This window comes from Teleopsis dalmanni, chromosome 2 (assembly GCF_002237135.1).
Source record: "Teleopsis dalmanni isolate 2A chromosome 2, ASM223713v2, whole genome shotgun sequence".
NCBI classification, from domain to species: Eukaryota; Metazoa; Arthropoda; class Insecta; order Diptera; family Diopsidae; genus Teleopsis; species Teleopsis dalmanni.
In genome coordinates, this window is record NC_051847.1 from 5,450,984 (window position 1) to 5,471,291 (window position 20,308).

A 20,308-nucleotide genomic window follows, 5' to 3' on the forward strand; every position below is an offset into this window, starting at 1 on the left:
ATCTCACCTAAATAAACTGCTAAGCAACCGCAGCGGTTAACCCACAATACCACACGAAACGATTTCGGTAGCTGCCGCAGGTTACTAATCTATTTTTTTACTATCAATAAACGTTCAGTTTAAGCTTTTAGTTTGGTAATAAAGAAATGTCAGATGTGCATTATATGAAGGTTAGGTGAAGGGTATTACTGCACCAGTAATTACTGCTTCAGTGCTAACTATTACATTCTCTAATTATTTAATAACAATTTTATTGACAAATAAAATTATATTTAAAAAAAAAGCAACTTAAAAATATATAAAAAAAAACATATACAAAATTAGCAATTTTGAAAACTTTAAATATCTTTAACTTCAAAAATAGATTTTGTATCTTAACTATTGTCTATCTCGAATATCCTCCGCTGGGGTCCACACTCAATTTGATGCAAATTTCTTTGCTTTTTTCCATATTTTGCTTGTTAGACGATTGCACTAAGGCATTGTTGTCTCAAAAATTTTTATCACGTAATTCACAAAAAATGATTACAAAAACACAGCCAATATTCCCTGATTTTGTCCAATTCTACTTTTGTTATTTATTTTCTTTAAGCATTGTGTCTTGTCATCTGAGGCAATTGGAAGTGTTCGATACCAAAGTTACAAACCAAAGTCACAACTATGACTGGCATGGAGAAATGTAGAAAAGCGTAAAAATCATTGTCATGCTTTAGTGCTCGAAGGCTTTCTGACCATGTTGTTCCTACCAAAACACATTTAGAAAATTTCCAAAAATTGCACAAACCAAAAAAATTGCACCAAATCGAGAATATCTAGAGAAATAGAGAAATGCTCAGATTTCTTTCCTGTATTCTGTGGGTTTTGCTCGATGGTCACGTGTACGCCTCAATTTCATCAATTCATATGAGGATACTGGCATTTTATGGAATATGTACTTGTGAAGCACACACATACACACTTGCGATGGAGCAAACATTTAAATGAACCGCAGTAGATAATGCCAGGCACATATTTTCCGAATTTTCCGACTATGGCTTCCATTCAACTTTTTCAAGTACTTTAATGACATTTCTGCAGACATTCATACATGGTTTTTGTTCTTTGATTGTATCAGGCATTCCATTCGCTATTTTCATGTTTGTCGTTTTGATTTTACTGATACATTTTTTTGCACTCAAAACCTATGAGAAAAATTGGTTTAGAAATTTTTTCTTAAAAAACAAATATCATCTACTTTAATGGTTGGTATTACTAACTTTGGATTGATACAAATGCATTATGCAATTTTTGAACTATTGAGCAATGAATTCCAAGTGCAAACTTCCAGCTCTAAGTGATATCAATCCTACAGAGTATACATTCAAAATGTTTATACAGAGGTTTTCTTCAAAAATTTATTATCTTTTTATTTATCCATGTTTTAAGTGGTTCCTGATAGCACTATTTTATTTTAATTTCCATTTTATAACTTTAAATTATTTTTTCCTTATGACAAAAAATCTAGACCCCATCAACTATGAATCGTGGACTCATTTGTTAACAAACAAAGCAAGCATACAGTTGTGTCATTTGCTTTATTCAACTTATGTATTATGTATTAGATTTTTTTTTGTTAGAAGTTATGTATAAACCACAGGTACATAACTTATAACTAAATCATTGTAAATTGTTGGTTTCAGTATTCTCTCATTATTACTTCACTTTTATGTTTCATTTTATTTTATATTTTGTCCCCTTTTTTGGTGCCATTAGCTGGCGTAATTTAATTATTGTTTATATTTAATCTACGTTGCTTACTGACCTGATACATGAGGGAAGTAAAAAACTTGATTCGTAAAATATATGAATTTAATTAAATATAATATCTTACTATATAATATCTTAATATATAATATCTTATCTTTTACTGTACTAAATGTTGTTAAAAATTTTTTAGTTTCCTTGAGTTTCCCGTTCAAATTTGAGCATAAAAATAAAATTTCACACAAAAAATAGTAGTATAATTGGTACTAATAGTATTACTAATACAAAAAATGGAAATCAAATGACCCAAATAAAGTTTTTATAAGTAATATCACAATTCGATGGTAATGGCTGCTCTAAATTTCTGCTTTTACATAATCGTGAATCACCATGTGCAACATGAGTAATCAATACCAATACTTCTGGATCCTTAGTTCACTCTAACAAGTAGTCGATGCATTAGGGCCACTTCTGCGTATTCAACTAATAGGTTTACCGATATTAGTGAGCATGTACAACAAAATGTTGCGGCTGCAAGCGGACATTTGACTTGGACTTAGTTATTCGTTAGATAAATGTATCTTCGTAAGCTAATGCTAGTGCTTATCTTCTTAGTGGCGACTTAAACTGTGATACCCAGCCTGTATGGCTACAATAGTTACATGATTGTATGGTTAATGCGTCTACAGCGAAAGTGTTTGGGAACACAAATCAAAGAAAAGTGCGACTTACTCATGGTTTTAGTTGTAATTATTATAATCAGTTACTTCTTGAATAGAAAGAATAAAATAGGAACGCATTAATGAAAGAGAAAAAAGTTAAAGAGAAAGTTACAAATATGTGTGGAATTGTCAGCCATCTTTGAAACACTATGATGTAGAAAGCAAATATGTTCCAGAGTATTCTTTCACAATCTAAAACGTACTGCAGACCCGAGAAATATTAAATGTGATTTATAAAAGTCGCTATTAATACCTTCCTAAAAGATAAAGTGGTAAGGGGGGAAATACAATGTTTAAGTTAGCAGTTATGCTGAAAGCGCGGATCGTTCTAGAAGGTATTTGATTCAAGTGATTTTTCCTTTTATACCTTATGACCAAAATATGTGTACAATAAGGTTTAAAAGGATTTTTTAATGCCTCACCTATTGCTGTCAAAAAATAAGTCTGATACTGATATGTTACTGTGAAGGATTATCCTGACATTAATATACCATAAGCTTGGGATTTCCTTATTTGCTTACTAATTCTTTATGTCCTTTACGAGAATGGAAACCAGATTAGCAGATAGTATTTCTTATAAAATTCCCTTTTTAATTTTTTCATAAATTAATTTTTCTTAACTATTTTTTCTTCTATTTTAATGTTTATTAAACACCGTAATAATTCACTTTGATTGCTTTTAGCGAAAGTGGATCTGAATTATAAATTGCATACTAATTTAAGGTCAATGAATTGAAAAACATTAACTTCATTGAGAACAATTATTAAATTATTGTTATTTAACTAACTTAAGGAAATAATATAAAATTATTTATGAGAATCGTATACATAGATACATTCTCTTTTGGATACCAGTAACCCATTTGTATCTTCATTACCTCATTACTTTCGGATTGCATTAAAAGCGAGCCAATTGAAAATTGCGAACTGCACCGAGTCTCATGGCACTTGGCAACGGCTTTTATGTTGATTTTATTTAAATTAATTTGCAGTTGATAATTTGGGCGCAACCTACTGTAAGCTTCGCCGAAGTTACACAGACTCGGCCTAAGCCATTTACGTGGTCCATGTGTTACGGTGGATCTATAATCGGAGCCATGGCATCACGACACTGTGGCACCTTCGTAATTTGTCCGTCACTTTGTTATCTAACGAGACTCGTTATGGAAAGAGAAGCACAGATGAAGATTTCATTTGCAATGAAATTTTCCATCCACCGAATACAAACTGTAGGCAACTGAAATAAATTTACTGAAACTAATTGAAATTTTTATTCGCAATTGCTGGGTTTTACGTACTTTAAATGCTGCATTTTACCTCAAGGTTTGCAAAATAACACGTACTTAGCTTAAATAAAAAAATTAAAACTAAAATTGACTTAATTTAACTTGTGCGATAATTACATAAAATTTTCTACTACAATATAATATTATAATAATAAAACATTTCGCGAATGAAAAAGTCTGTAAGATCTTCACACAAAAGACTTAAGTAGCAAACCATTAAATATATTGTATATAAATAAATTATTTAATTTCATGCTTAATCTTTATTTATGTATATACATATGTATATATATAAACGTATAAAAATTGTTAAAAGTATTGAGCATTTAAATCTTCATAGAGCGACATTACTAATATAATGTATTAGACGACATAAAAGAATAGAAAAATAATTAATTAAAATTTTCTGTATTTTCAAATAAATAATTTATACAAATAATTATTTTATTTAATTATTTTTATACATACAAAGACCAGTAAATTTATTTATTTACTTTTCCGGTTGAAGTTCAATACCAAAAGTTCAAAATTCTTTCCATAAACAAATGCCAATTTATTAACTCTTCTGTAAATAAACTTATATCATGTCTAGTGTATTCAAGCAATATTTATAGATCAATCTTAGAAATATTAACATACAATGGGATTTAATAATATTGAGGTTCTGCTATGAGCAGAGAAGTTCCATTAGCACTATTTAGAGATTAGCCCAGGCATGTCTTCTTCTGTATTTCCGTCAAATTTTCGCAGCTCAGCGCAACTCAGAGAAAATGATTTATGATAATTCAATCTTGTGGAAATCAATTGTTTTTAATTTTAATAAATTCTTCAATTTTATGTCTTTGGCCTCTAATATTTGTCTTTAAACAAAAAAATCTTCAAATGCCAAGCCACACATTCTGCTGGACGTTTAGACGTTGTGGTCATTATATTTAACGAGAAGAAGCACATGCCGTAAAATAGTTAAGTTAATTTTGCTAAATGAAGTTACAGTAAAAACACTAGCAGAGGACACTACAAATGAGTTCTGTCGAATATATATATTATCCGTATTATCACTTAAAATTTTTTGTACTATAATTGTACAGCAATGTTTCCTATTAGTTCACATAATTTTACTATTTCTAATGCCGTTGTTATTGTAATTTATATATGCGTGTTAATGCAAGTATGAATATAAGTAAATATTATAAATTATATTAAACTATAAATTTATAGTTCTGAATTTAATTTTACTCATTCAAAATTTGAAAAAATAACACACAAGATTGTATGTTCACTTTGTATATTTTTATGAATAATAACTTCACAAATCAAATTTTTTAATTAAAGTCAAATATGAAGAAGAACTCTACTTCGTGGTTAAATTTTTATAACAAGTCTTGATATTGACATAATTATACGAGCGATCACTGTTCATATATTCTCTGGGTCGATTTTGACACTTACAATACTAGTTTACACATTTCTTAATGAAAAAAACCAAAATTGGCGCTCGCCACTGCTTAAATTGTTATTTAAGTGATTTTAGTTCAATAAATCTGATGTTATACAGGGTTATACTCGTAGTTAATTATATGTATATTATATTTTCAATTTATTTTTTTGAACTGAACAAAAAAGAATAATATTTATAAATGTTCATTTCTTTTGCCGAACGTGATGCATATTATAACGAAAAGAAACTATTTATAAGTTAGAAGGGTTCCAACAATAACAAAGAAGTAACAACAAAAATTTTGAAAATGGTCATACAACTCTGTTTCGAGTACTGTTCATCTTATTAAGATGAGTACTTGGCAATATTTGAAACAGCAGTGTGTGGTCAGCTAAATTTCAATAAATTAAATAAAATTTTTGTTGTTTCTTTATTACTCTTCGAACTCTTCTAACCTATAGAATTATATATATTTCGACAAATTATTTTTACATTTAATTCTAACGGTTCATCAAAAGGATTAAGTTATCTTTATAATTGCGTAAGTTTTTCGGTTAAATAATTATTTGTGAATCATCGTCAAAGAGAAAACAGTTTTGGGATTTAAAGTAGATTTTAGATATCATATGTACTCTTAATTAAACCTAGATTCCCTCCGTTTTAGTAACGTTATTAATATATGAATGCAGGATTTGATGAATTCAAGAATATTTGCAACTAAAAACAATCTGTAATAATAATTTTATTTCAAGAATTATATTTCAAATAGCCTAAAATTGCATTATTGAATACTCACCCAGTAATTATAAGAAAAGACAATTACTCGATGGCATCAAAATAAATTTAAAATATTTTACTAATTTGCATTGCGGTGATGATTTCGTTGCATTTGTGCAACCAAAATTGAATTAAATTGTGCAAATTACAATCTCAACTCTTAAAGTTAATCTTAACCAGTTAATTAAGTAAAAGTGTTCAATTGCAAAAGATATGAGTTTCAGCACAGCGGAAATCTGCGATTTACTTCATTGAAATTGTTCTGAGCTGCCAAATACGTGAATGTACGAGTAGATACTTGATTTTATGACGTCTCCACAGTTTTGTCTCTTAAGTTTACTATTGCAGTGATTCTTGCAATTGCAGTTTTTAACTGAAGAGAATTGCCTCCATATAAACTTTTAAAGAATAGAATAGAATACATAACCTTTCAATTTAATTAAAGTTTTTTTTTATACTCAGTATATTTCAATTATAATAAATAATTAAGAGACTTTTAGACCCGAGTTCCACCTTCAAAATTTAGCCAGTCGCTATTAGCATAGAAGTACATAATAATCGAATAAGTAAACTTAAAAGCGGAATGAATGGATTAGTACTGTTTTATGTGATCAATACGAATCACATATTAGCTTGAAAAATAATAAAATTAAATTAAAAGTTACTAATATTTTTAAATTAAACATTGATGATCAAAAGAGTGCAAATAATATATGTCTAAGCTAACCCCAACTGATGACATGGAAACTCTGTTACCACCGCTACACCTAGCAAAACGCTACATATATGACCCTGACAGTTGAACACACAGACCTAGTACTAAACTTCATCAAGAGATACAAAGTCATCTTCCCATCAAGAGAAGACTGGAATGCTAACCCAACATGGTTACATGACGACTAGTAAAAATAGTACACAGATGGATCCAAAACGCTTTTACACATTAATTACATAATCAATTACACACACTAAGTATGGACTCTATGCTATAATAGAGACCGTGGAGATCTTATCCAAAAAAGAACTTAAAAGAGTTAAAATCATAATAATCTCAGAGAGTCAATCAGTACTCAAAGCTCTAAAAAACTACACATCCACAACAAAAGTCCTTATAGATTGTAACAATTCACTCAATCTACGAGATCTCTCTGATTTGGGTGGTCGGACATAAAGGACATGAAGGCAACGAAAATGCGGACCGTTATGCCAAAAAAAGAGAGTTCATCGGTCCAACTTTGGCTTCAATAAAAAAGAATATTAAACATGAGACCCCAAAAATGGATACCACAAAAAATCGCAAAATATTGGATTGGCATTGACGGCCTATAGTACTTCAAAAACTTCTTGAATTTTGATGCGATAAGAGCAAACATCATTCTCAATCTAAAGTTACTCTGTGGTGCACTTACAAGCCACTTCGCTTGCAATAAACTCCTGCACAAATACGTATGTCCAGCACAAATATTTTTAGTTTCTGCTTTGATGAGGAAGAGTATATCAAACATTTGATCGCCAATTGTGTAGTACTAGGCAACAGGCGACACAAAATTCCAGGTACATTCCAACTAGAGGATGTTGACATTCAAACGCTTCCGAAACAGCTGGTTCGTTTTCTCAATGTACTAAACTTTTAAATTCAAAGAAGTGTACAATGCATAAAGGTCTAAGCCTTACCTATAAACCTTTTCCATTGCCAACCTATCTCCTTAGCATCTCTTTGTTAAGGTTCGGTTAATACATTCTGGGTAAGCAGTAAACTTTCCCTCGTGGTTGTATATTTAAATGATTAAATATGCAATTCAGAATATGTTTGGTTCATCTTTTGGTTCATGAGTTCCATTTATTAATTTATTTGTTCCAGCTACATTAATAGTTTGTTGTAACTGCACCTTATATTTACCGAAATTCTTATTTCTTCTGTTTTTTTTTAAGGGAACTAAGAGTACCACCACTGACTTTGTTTCCAATTGCCAAATTTTTTTTGTTTTTTTGTTAATATATAATGAAGTTATGTAGTGTCATGTTTTGAAAACACAGTCAAGTCGTTGCATCAGCATACTCGTTCTCGTACTTGTACTCGTACTGAAGTGCATAAATTTTCTGGTCAATAATTTCAGAATTTGTTATTTCGATCAGAAACTGCATATTCATCGTTTCACATTCCCCCAGCAGCAATTTCACACACTTCCATATGATAAAATGATTTCGCAAAGCCATCGCTTTTAAAAAAATGATTAAAAAATATGAAAATATAGAAAAATAAAGACAAAAATTGCAAATAAAAAAATAATTAAAAACTGATTTTTTTTAATTACATTTTTCTATAACTAATTTTTGTAATTTCATGTATTAACACGCTTTTAGCCTGAAAGCATAATTATGCATTGTTATAAGTGGTTTCTTGAGATCTGCCATCTTCCATCTTTCTCATCTCATCTCATCTTTGTGCCATGCAAACGAGGGCGTGTACGTAGTTGCGCTGTTGCACTTAGAATTGCGCTCAGATTGCGTGGGGTAACAATGCCTGATTTGCACTTTTAACTCAAACCGCAGAAGCTGTACAGGCACCAGCTACGGACCGATCTCCTCTTCTAGACTTGACACTAGAGTAGCTACTGTACAGGTGCGTTTGCTCTTCCATTAAAGTTGCATGCATCGAAGTATGTTGTCATAATTAAAAACGGTGTTGCAATTTCTTGTAGAATAATTTTATGCCTCATTTGAATAGTTGCATGCGATTTCGATTTCGAGAAGCGGATGTTGCGTATGGTAAGTCTCTGCACTTGATTTTAATTACTACACCATATGTGTGTTATACCTGCAAATGTCAATTCTAATATGAGTTGCAGCAATTAATTAATGATTGCACAGCTCAGAGGGGAATTTCTTGCAGACTTACTTATAGTAGACCTTGAGCAGATTGTAAGAATTGTTATAAATATGGAAATCATAAAAACATATTTTTTAAAATTTATCACATTCACCCTACAGAAGTGTCCGCATATCTAAAGAGAACTTACATAAATCCGCATTCAAATTTGGTTAATTAAATTGGTTAATTAATTAAATTAAAAATGCACAGAAACATAAACCAGAATAAATAAATGACATAACGTAGGTCAAATACACGCTAAGAAAATTAATTTGGTACTCTGGAAAGAACTGCCCTAAAACTGCTACCACGTTAAAAACTTGAAGAGGACTAAACAATATCAAACTTATATCAACACACTACACATTTCATGAAAATCTACTTACAGTTGTTGAATGAAATGCATATGAATCGATAATCAATCAAAATTTGTTTTATAGCCTTGTGAAGTACAATATGTCTATGCCAAGGGTTATTCTAATCCTGCACAGTCTTATCGTTGGATGATTAAGATATAACTTGCAACAATACAGTGAATTTTCTATAATCACAATCAGCTCGACACCTTTTCCATATGCTTGTTTCCTTATGAAAATATGCTTCTTAGTCCATCATATTCGTTGATAATACTCTTGTTCAATGATTATATTGTGCCATCGCAGAACAGTCGCATATATAATTGCAAGTATAGAAGGGCTTTCACCCGCTGTGCATAGTAAAACCATATATTCAAAGTATTTTTTTATATGGAACAATATTTACAAACTAACATATCTATTGTTTAAAAATCAATATTGGCTTAACGTAAAAAATGCTCAAGGCATAACTGTCCATAAATATCCATAAACAGTATTTTACTTACGCTCACTTTTCGAATTTCCATACATATTTTATATACACCAATAACTTTAGGAATATAAGTATCCGAGATCGAAACAAAATTTATATCGGATGCGAATCGCTCGTATGGCCAGCTAGATACTGTTAGGGATGTCATCTTTGTTGGCAATGAATAACAACGCGCAACTGGATATTAAATAGAAACTATTACTGCCAATAAATACTACTATAGGCTGAGTAGGGAATTAAGATTTACGGTTAGAGCTTGTCTCGAGCACCTTGTGCTGTACTGAACGTTTATCCTACCTGTGCTTTCATTTGAAACAGAATTGTTACCACCATAGAATACACTAGGAGGGATCGAGCGAAAAGCCCATTGCAATATCTTCAGTCCTTCACTAGTAGATGCCGAGTTCCATATCTGTATGAAACATAAACTGGTAAAGTCATCAATTTACCACTAACAACATTTGATGCAAGGGACTAGAGATCCAGCACAAGAGGCGAAAGCACTTAAAAAAGAATATTACTAAATAACATATATAATACATATCACATTAATCGTAACATACATGCCAAAATTACTCTCACTGCATCAAAGATTAGGTAGGGATTTTAAAATTATGTATAAAACAAGCTTCTGGATTTATGAAGGATGAATATTTTTTTCATATCGACCAATACTATGTCACGATGAGTTTAATCGAATCTGGTACAATCACATGCTCAATGATTTTGTAGAAGGTCGGAGTGTGACAAAATGCAATAAATCTTAGTATTAGAGATGGATAGATTATATAGAAAACAAACACCAAAATTGGACCTTATTAAGGCACAAAAGCCGATAAATCTATTGAGAAATAAGTATTAGCTTTTATTGAGAAAATATGGAATATGGAATTTTTAAGTATGTTAGCGTTATAAATATTCATTCAACTATTATTTGCAAACCTTAACCGCGTCAAGTAGCATCCATAAGCAGCTCGATTAGTAGCTTGCTATCGGCAGTTAGTAGTATGGATTGCATTCCTATCGTTACTCTTTCCACCGAAGATGTGAACTTCCTCCATCGCTTAGATATGTTATATGAATGAAAGAAAATATTTTTGCTAGAAAGGTGTTTGATTAGCTAATTAAAAACATGTGGCTGCGATTGAAAGAATGAATTAAATGTATATTATTTTGAAATAAATAAAAAATGTCATGTACTCTTCACGTAGTCCAACAAATTATTTAATAAACGTGCAAATCGCAACCTACGCAAAAAAGATTAACAATTGAAAAATAAAAATATTTTTCGCCAATTTGTGAACTGCAGTGGATTGAACCCAAGTCTATTTTGGCTTGAGTATGAAAATACGTAGTCGTACATATGTACAACATAAATAAGATACGTGTATAATGAAGTGATTTAATGTAAACATAAAAATTAAATCAATGGGCAAATAACTTTTATTGCATGACAATTACAAGTAAATAAAATTCAATAAAATATTGAAAATTATAGAAGAAATACTGCAAAAATATTGCTAAGCATAAAAACTTCAACAATGCCGTAGACAATTCGAAATGCCATTAAAGTCTTCAGATAAACATCTCAATACTGCTTCGAATGCTTCGCTTTCCCGTGTATCTCACAGTGTATCTCACAGTGTATCTCATAGTGTATATCTATACTATGTGTAGTGTGTGTGTATGACGCTTACTTAACTTCGACTTCCAGCTCGACTGTTGCCATAGCGGAGTCAGACCGCGTCGTGCTGCAACGTCATCATGCCAGAAGTGCCTACGATTTCTGGTTAATTTATTTGGATTTATGCGTTATTTGTATGCGGAATGATTTGTTGATATCGGTACGGTACATATATTTCTTTGTGATTTTAATAAGATACTCACTCGCATTCATAATATGGTACAGAACATGCAACAGGTACATTGTACGGTGCACTCTGCCCAGTGCCCGCTGCACACTGCGCCGCATAGAAGAGTTGCTATGAAAATAATGAAATAAATCAATTAGCTTAATTAAAATAGCGAAATGAAAGGTTCAACCGTTTTATTATGGCATTAAAAGAGTTAAATTCTTTATTTGCTTCGGTTTCCATTTTTTACGAGACAGCAAAGCTAAAAATGGAAAAATGCTTAAATAAGTTAAATGCTGCCAACAATAAATGCGACTATAAATTAGAAAATGTGTCATACAAACGTCGCTGCAGCAGATGCTGCTGCTGATGCTGATGCTGTTGACTGGATGATGTTGCCGTGTAGGAGTGAATTCCAGTGCTTCACTAAATAGGCGGATGCTGCTGTGAGAAAAAGTTATTTTAAATAAAAATAAGTGAATAGGCAATGCTTTTGAGCAAATTAAATACAAAAATGTTTCTATCTGCAGCATTTTTATATAAATCTCAAATGTATTTGTGAGTTCCACAGAACAAAACAGAATTTCAGTACAAATTCACTTACCCTTAAAAAATTGATGCTTATTAGCAGCTGGAAAATGAAACTGAAGTGATTAGCTAATTACTAAGTTGCTTCAACTTCAGATTAGGCACAATATGATGTCCTTTCCTGTTTCCTATTTTAAGCAAATACTCTAATGCTTTAATAGTTTATACCATATTTCCAAATAAAACACTGACACGATAATCTCACAGATAATCTTAAAACTGTGAGAGCAGGATAGGAACATAGGAGATGGTCTACATTTTCTTTCTGCTCTTCATCATCACAGTATTGACAGCAATCAGAAACTAATTGTAAGACCAGAATGGTGGCTACTCCTCCTTATAGCAACACCATCAAAAGTCAGAGGCTTGAATACATATAAGCCCTTTTGGTATAGGTTTTTCTTAAAGCAATTTCATCTTCAAAACTACAGCCGGTGTTTAGTTTTAATCAAATTATAAGTTTCTGCAATGATCTCGATTATGAATCCATATCATTTAGTTAGGCAGTTCAAGAGTCCGAGCAGACTGATCTGCACCCTCCTTCCAGTATATGTAGGCATAATCTGTTCTCCTGCCATTTACCGTAAAATAGAATATAAAGACTGTTTCTACAGTTCTCTTTTTACTCATATAAGTTAGAATAACCACATACAGCGGTCCGTCGTGCTTTATTCTTGTGACCATATATATTTTAATCACATACTATTTGCTGTTGTAGCCTCTCCGAAAAAAGCTTCACTGGAACAGAAGTTCATTTTATTAACATTGAACAATATTTATTATTTAAAAGATAAAAACTGACATATACAACTATTGAAAATAAAGAGAATTTATTTCTGTAGTCAAAAAAGGAATGATTACCTCAGTAATCGTTAAGATTACCTCAGTCACCGTCCAAGGCTCAGCTAAGAACATTTTTAATTCTTCTAAATGCAAACTGACGATGCTCAAATGAAAGGCGTTCTATATTCCAAATTCAATATTCGTACCTGCAACCAATGCTAGCACGTTTTCTTGATATTTTATATTTTTATATGGTATATATAATTCTTGTATCATCGGCTTCGTTTGTATGTCCTACATCGTGGCTACTGGGACAATTCGTGATGCCAAACATCGAGCGAACTACAAATCAAGAACAAAAACGGTTTTCTTTCCTCGTTACCCTGTTTATTACTTATTTATGGGCCAAAGAGATGAGACTATTTATTCAAGACAACTATCGTCCTTCATCGAACTACTTCATCGAACACCACACAAGGGAGAAAAAACTACTTAACAAAATATTCTTACTTTTTAATACAAGATGTATTTCTTCTTTGCATTGCAGTTGATTTGTAGAACGGCTCTTATTCGATGGTACTTCAAGTAGGCATACCCATTTTATTAACATTCTCTTCTATATGCATGAATTTTCTTTCTAGCTTTTAGTTTATATACTAAAAAACTTTTGTTAATTAAGAAAATTTAAGTATTATGTTCAAACAGTCGACATAGTTAATAGCAATTAGGACTACAAAGGTAGTCTGAAGATGAAGTTGATGAAGAAACATTAAAACCGTATTTATATCATTCTCATATAAAAATGTATTATATATTGTATTATGTGGAAGCTATTTGAGCCAGTGCACTTCAGCACTTTTACTCTTTCTTAAATCGAGGTATTTTCAAAACCCCTCTTTACGCCTTGACTGATTTATTGTTTATCACTTCATCAGACTAAGCAATAATTGACCTCAGATCTGCATACCTACACGAGGACCCTGTAACCATTCTAAGATTTGATAACGCGTATTAACATTTGTTAATTAAAATTTGTTGATCTGTTGATTCCTTTGAATGGAAACTACCAGTTTTCACCACTGATTGATGTAAGAACTTCTAATACCCACCATTCTTTACTGTTGATGAATTGAATTAATTATTTAATATAAATTAATTAACATATTGTATATGTTCTTTGTATAATAACAATAATAACAACTGCGTTCATTATTTTTGTTCATTAATTTGATTATTAACGAAAATTTAAATTTTGCATTGCTAATTACCATACATCGGTACGTATGAGTGACGTCACAAAAATATTGAAGACCACAACCAGCAGGAAACGCCACACCAATCGAATAATTAATAGTCAACTTGCACCTCACGCTGACCTTTTTTAAATTGTTTTCCTCTGCTTTATCTAATCAACAATTTATAACAATTATTCATAATTTATTGTATCTTCGCATCAGCCATTTTTTATCTCTATTAATTGATATATGATATATTACAGCAATGAGAAACACTAAGCGACAACATAAGTTACACACGATTTCTGAAAAGTAAAATACAAAAAAAAAAAAAAATGTCAAGTACTCAGAAGTGGCCGCGGATATCAGCGCTACTAGATTTATTGCTTTGCAGTCCGTGCTGGCTTTTGACTTTGACATTGATTTTAATTTCTTACTTGAAGCTCACATACTTCGGTGCTTCAAAATTATTTAATTTGTGTCGCTGCACTGCCTTATACAAATTAATTATAGATTGAATTTATTTTAAGCAACTGCGAATAATTTGCGAATCGCGCAGTGAGATTTTTATATTTTCAAGATGTCCTTCGTTCATGTGCAGCAATTTCCGCAAATGACAAGAGACACGTTGTTGGCTGCATGTATACATAAATCAGCAACAGCAACTCTAACAAGACACAAACATACAAACACACAGACATATTACAGCAATTACATAAGCAACAATAACAGTGTCATCAGCCACATTTAGTTGAACTGCCAACAACAACTAGCAATGGCAGTTCCACTACCAATGCCCCACACAATGCCGGATTCAACCACATAAAATTACGAAGGAACCAAAACAGATTCTGTAAGGCCTTAAAAAGTATGAAATCACCTCTACAACATTATTAGAACATACTGCAGCTTTATGGAATATGTCCAATACAATCGTACTTGAAATGAAAGAATTAATACTGATATCCTATATTTAATGGATCTTCACTCACCTACGGAGCCTTACTGAAATAAGTTTGGTCTGATTATATTCATATAAGAACAAATCAATTAGAAATGCTTATTAACATAAACACATAACGGAGATATGCTTATGAGAAAGTCATATAAGCATGAGTCCATTCTGAACTTCACCCACCTCCTCAACTACTTCTAGTAAGCCAGCCTGTTTCAAAAACAAAACTTATAAGTTTTATAGTCAACTCTGTCTTACTCAGAGAATCAATCTTCTACGTAGTAAACTTTTTATCTAGAAATATTCGGATATTTAATGGTATTTTGCAATCTTGTACAGAAATCTCTTCTAGGGGCGCCCTAGGCATGCATTTCTAGTAAATACCGACCTATTAAGATCACTGAGTACACAGACATGGTTGATTAAATATTGCAAAAATATTTGTAGAAATTTCATGCAGAGTACTAAACTTTAATTATTTATATCAAAAAAAGATAAATTTTATATATACCATCAAAAATGTCTTAAAATTGATATTTTATTATGACACAACAAGTGAATCAAAGGTTTGTTGGGTTGAGATATTTACGATATATTCTTAAACCAAAAAGAAATTTTTTCGGAACTGGTTATACAGTTTATTTTATCAGATCCTCATTAAGGTAATAGTTAATTTTAGGGACTACATAGGGATTGACAAATACTTGGGTTGTATGGAATAATAATATACTCCCCGGATATAAACATGTATCTGCACAGCAAAGATCGCAATTAGATGAATTACCTCTACCGTAGAAATATTATTTGTGTTGATTTCTGAAAGAATTAGTCCAATCCGATTCTAGCCTTAATAACATCCAGCCAATTTTTTTTTACATAGGACATAGGACTATCTGTACCATACTGGGCTATTATTTATGCTCCATTGATCATAATGACACCATACTGACTTCGCGCATAAGCGAGACACTCTTCGTGAACCAGTCAGTTGCATTCACCAATCCGTCCAACCTAGAACGACTTTATTGTTTTTTTAAAAATTGTTTTTTATTAAAATTATTTTCCGATATTTTGACTGATAGTCTTCGACAGTTAATAAATCGGAGAACTGACAATATTTAGCCATTTTAGTAATTTATATTTTAGGCTTTGGGCTTGTATTTAGTAAGTTTAGAAGTTAATTAAATAAAAAATAAGATTGTCGCCCAATAATATTTTTCTTACCTAAGTCAAGATCCGCTACTGTTCATGTTCTTTGCTTACTTATAAGCATACATAAAATAGATTTGCCCGTGGCGTATAAGTAATCGTAACTGCATTTGTATTGTCCAAGTGCGAATGATTGATGAGGTCTCAGCGTGTCAATTAACAAGTTGCGGAAAATGGAAAATGTTGTCAACACTCGCAAACGTAATGACGATTTTTCGTATTTGTAAGCTTTATGGAGCGTCTTTTAGACTGACAGCGATCGATCGAATTTGGTGGCAACTCGGAATAAAATTGAAAATGGCAAATTTTAATTGAATGTAAACAGCAAAATAACCAGCAACAACAACGCCGCAGCAACAACTGCCAACAACAGTTGCAACGGCAAGCAAACCAACAATGTCGTGCACAAAAGTGGGTTACGTATGCAAATTAAAATATTTGAAGACGTTTAAATCGAGAAGCTCTTCCATTATTTAAATTAAAATTTTTTAAGTACTTTAATGGATATTTAAGTTAACTCCAAATTACATACAAATTACATACTAATTATAAAGATTAAGTAATTTTTAAAATAAAATTTTATATAAAATCGTTATTGACGTCATTATTTTGTAGTTAATATCTCTTAAAAATAAATTAGATTTTCAACTCTACGATGAATACTGTCCACTTATTCAAATGTAAAATTGCGAAAAAGGAAATATTTCTATACAGATTGGGTCAATAGAATACATACAAGAATACGGAAAGGACAAAGTCTAAGCCCCTTCATCAATCAATCAATCAATCCAGTACGTTCCCAAGGGAACATTGGGCCATAAGCCCCTTCATCACTGATGATCAATTCCCACATGCCGTTAATTGATTCAGTATTTATTTTATAATCATATGTAAATCAGGTCACTCCTTAAATATTATATACTTACTAATAATAAATTGGAACTTACTTAAAGTCGAGCTCATAAAGTAGGAATTTAACTTTTTATCTTCTGCAGCATTGTTTAGAATCTATTGACTCAACTTAAAGGTCTTAAAGCCTATACTGGGCCCCTTTATGCGAAACCATTTAGCAGTTAGGAAGTACATGTATATATTAAGTATTGAGTACAAATGCAAGCGACAGTGGTCAAAAGCTAGTTAGCCTCCACAAACGACTTCAAAGCCTGGAGTGACGCCAAAAAATGTTATGGTTATGCGTCTAGTGGAATTTGAAGAAAATTGCTTATTATGAGCTGCTTCTTAGCCTTGTGCAATGGTCTTGAACTCGACCGCTTTGACAATACAAGCAAGGAAAAGCAACCAAAATTGGTCAACAGAAAAGGAATTGTGTTCCATCATAACAATACCAAGTCAACACGTCTTTGATGACTCGAAAGAAATAAATGGAACTAGTTTCGGAAGTCTTAATGCATCCATCGTATAACTCGAACCTTGCACCATCTAACTACCAGTTATTTCGATCCCCTAAAACTTTCTTAATGGTAAAAAATTGCCCAATTGAAGAACCGCTGAAATTGCTTAGCCAAGTTTTTCGGCGTAAAGTCACAGAGTTTCGACACCAATGGACTTGTGGAGCTACCCAAAAAATGGCAAAAGGTCATATAAAAAATAGCCAATAGAAACTTTTTGGAAATTAATTTTTTGTTATGAAAATTTTCGTTTTAAAATGCACCAATAAACACAATATATATTAGAACATAGATCACTTTTAAATAACTTTATTTAATTTATTTTGAAACATACAATATAATTTTTTTCATATTATATTATAATATTGCCTAATTGCATTATTATTTTTACTATATACTAAATTTTAATTTAATTTTTATTTCCAGAGCATATCCCTTGCTGTCATTTCCTGCATCTATGCACAACTGGCTCCCGGTTCAAATGCCTATTTACCACCAAAGCAGAACGGATATGACTACAAACCACCAAACACACCATTCGTGAGTATCTATATACTACATACTATAAATGCATATAACTGTTCACATATGTAAATACCAGAAAATCTTTAGAAAAATAATTAATATTCTGTGGCTTCAGTTTAGTGGACTTTACTTATCTTCACATTGACTTAAACTATCTTAATTACTGTGTTATTATCCTGTGGCATGACATTTTATAAAACAAGCTGTCAGCTTTGGATTTTGACTTCATAATTACTTTTTTATCAAACACCTATTCAAAACCAAACAGTATATAATAAAGTAAGCAACTGCTTAATATGCACGAGTACATGTCACATATGTTACACCTACGAACTCTATTCCCAAAAAAAACCTAACGATGAAGTCTGGGTGTTGATAACTGATCCCAAAGATACTCGTACAAATAATTTTGCCACATTTTTGAAGCTTGCCCAACAATTCGCAACAACTGTTTTGTCAGTCACTCAGAAGTTGCTACCTCATGTCAACTTCGAAGTTTTTTGTGGTGTCTAAGCTGCGGAGTTATGCGAACGGAATGAAGTTTGGTGCTTGGAGTTTGGAGTTTAATGTTGAAGTCATGATTTACCTGGTTTCTTCGGAGCCAATGAGATGATCTTCTGACAGCATGACAGCAAGTGAAAAACCCAAATAAATATCTGTTAAAAAATTACTATGCAAATGAATAAATATTTTCGAGGGACATGCAGCAACAATCTGCCTTCTTTCACATCAAGCAAATTTATGAGTTTTTTTCGTTCATCCGGCTGCCTTACAGTCTATTCGTCTCTGTGTCTGTCTGTCACTGTATAGTTGCATGCCTCTGGTTAGCAACGTTTGTGGCCGCACTGCTCACGTGAATGCAATTGTTCACGATATTTTCTTTATTTATTATTACATTTTCAGCTATTATTATATTTTGTTAAATCTGACAACAATAAAGTTGCAACCTGCAAGTCGCGAGTTGCTAGCAATTTTATTGCTACTGCTTTACTACAATTTGTCTCGCAAACACTTGCAGTGCAGCCGGAGCGGCGCAAGTATGCCTAACTTGCTGCCAACGGATGCACCTTTTGTTCACGTTATCTCAGCGGCAACTGCCTTTGTTTGCATTCACGTCCGATTGTCTGCTCGCTTTTTATTTGGATCGATTTTCTCGGTGTAGTTGTTGCCTACTAGCGATAAGGCTGCGATATTTCTGTATTTCTAATTTTTGTATTTCTGCTTAATAGGTCAACAAATGTTGCCAGCAGGTGACTTGCTGCTACATCTGCGCAATATGGCAGATAGGCGCAGATACAATAGCGCTTCGATTATTGTTTTGTGGGCTTACTTTGAAACATTCTTGGGTTTCTTTCCCATGTTCAGTGTTCAATGTTTAGTGTTCACTACTTGGAATACTAACTACGGAACCGCGCTTAGGCAATTGAATGTCGTTGGGGTATGAATCTCGTGCTAAATATGTCATCGCATGGACTTATGCTGCCTTAATTACTTCTTCTTACAATTTATTTACTTTTTTCCTTTGGACTCGCAGTTCGTGTTGAGATTTTTGAACTTTTGGCATTGCAAGGTGCGCATATTGACTTAAACGTACTTCATTTGAAAATTGTATTAAGAAAATCAAACCAAAAAGACAGAAACGGAAAAAACGGAAAACGGGGAGTTCGAAACTGTTGCCCCAACTCTGGCTCACGAAACATAAAAACACTTGAACTTTAAATTATAGCGAACTTAAAAAATCAACCATTGTTATCCAACGCAAATGCCGCCTTCATTTTTGTTGCCAATGTTGCCAACTGCTCCTACTTTGCGAATTCTTGGCTAATGTTTCGCTGGTTAATGCCGCACCTCGTACTGTAAAAAAGCCAAATTGAGATTTGATAGACTTCGCTGGTTGGTTCCGTTGAATGTCGTCGTCGGCGTCGTCATCGTCGTCTTGTTAACTTTACTTTTAGGTTAACTTTTTTTCAAGCTTTTTCCTTACTCGTATTTAGCACGAATTAAACGAGTGTTCATGTCTGTCCGACACAGCGTTTCGTTTCACTTTTTAAATCGGGCGTCAAA

The 20,308-nt window shown here is 32.2% G+C and overlaps 1 protein-coding gene across 1 annotated transcript in view; it reads left to right on the top strand.

Annotated features, from left to right (window-relative positions):
- LOC119683346 (pro-resilin) overlaps window positions 1–20,308 on the top strand; it is a 35,679-nt gene that overhangs the window by 14,078 nt on the left and 1,293 nt on the right. The window contains exon 2 of the mRNA XM_038097002.1: window positions 18,146–18,259. Coding sequence (XP_037952930.1) covers window positions 18,146–18,259 — 114 coding nt within the window. The remainder of the gene's footprint in view (window positions 1–18,145; window positions 18,260–20,308) is intronic.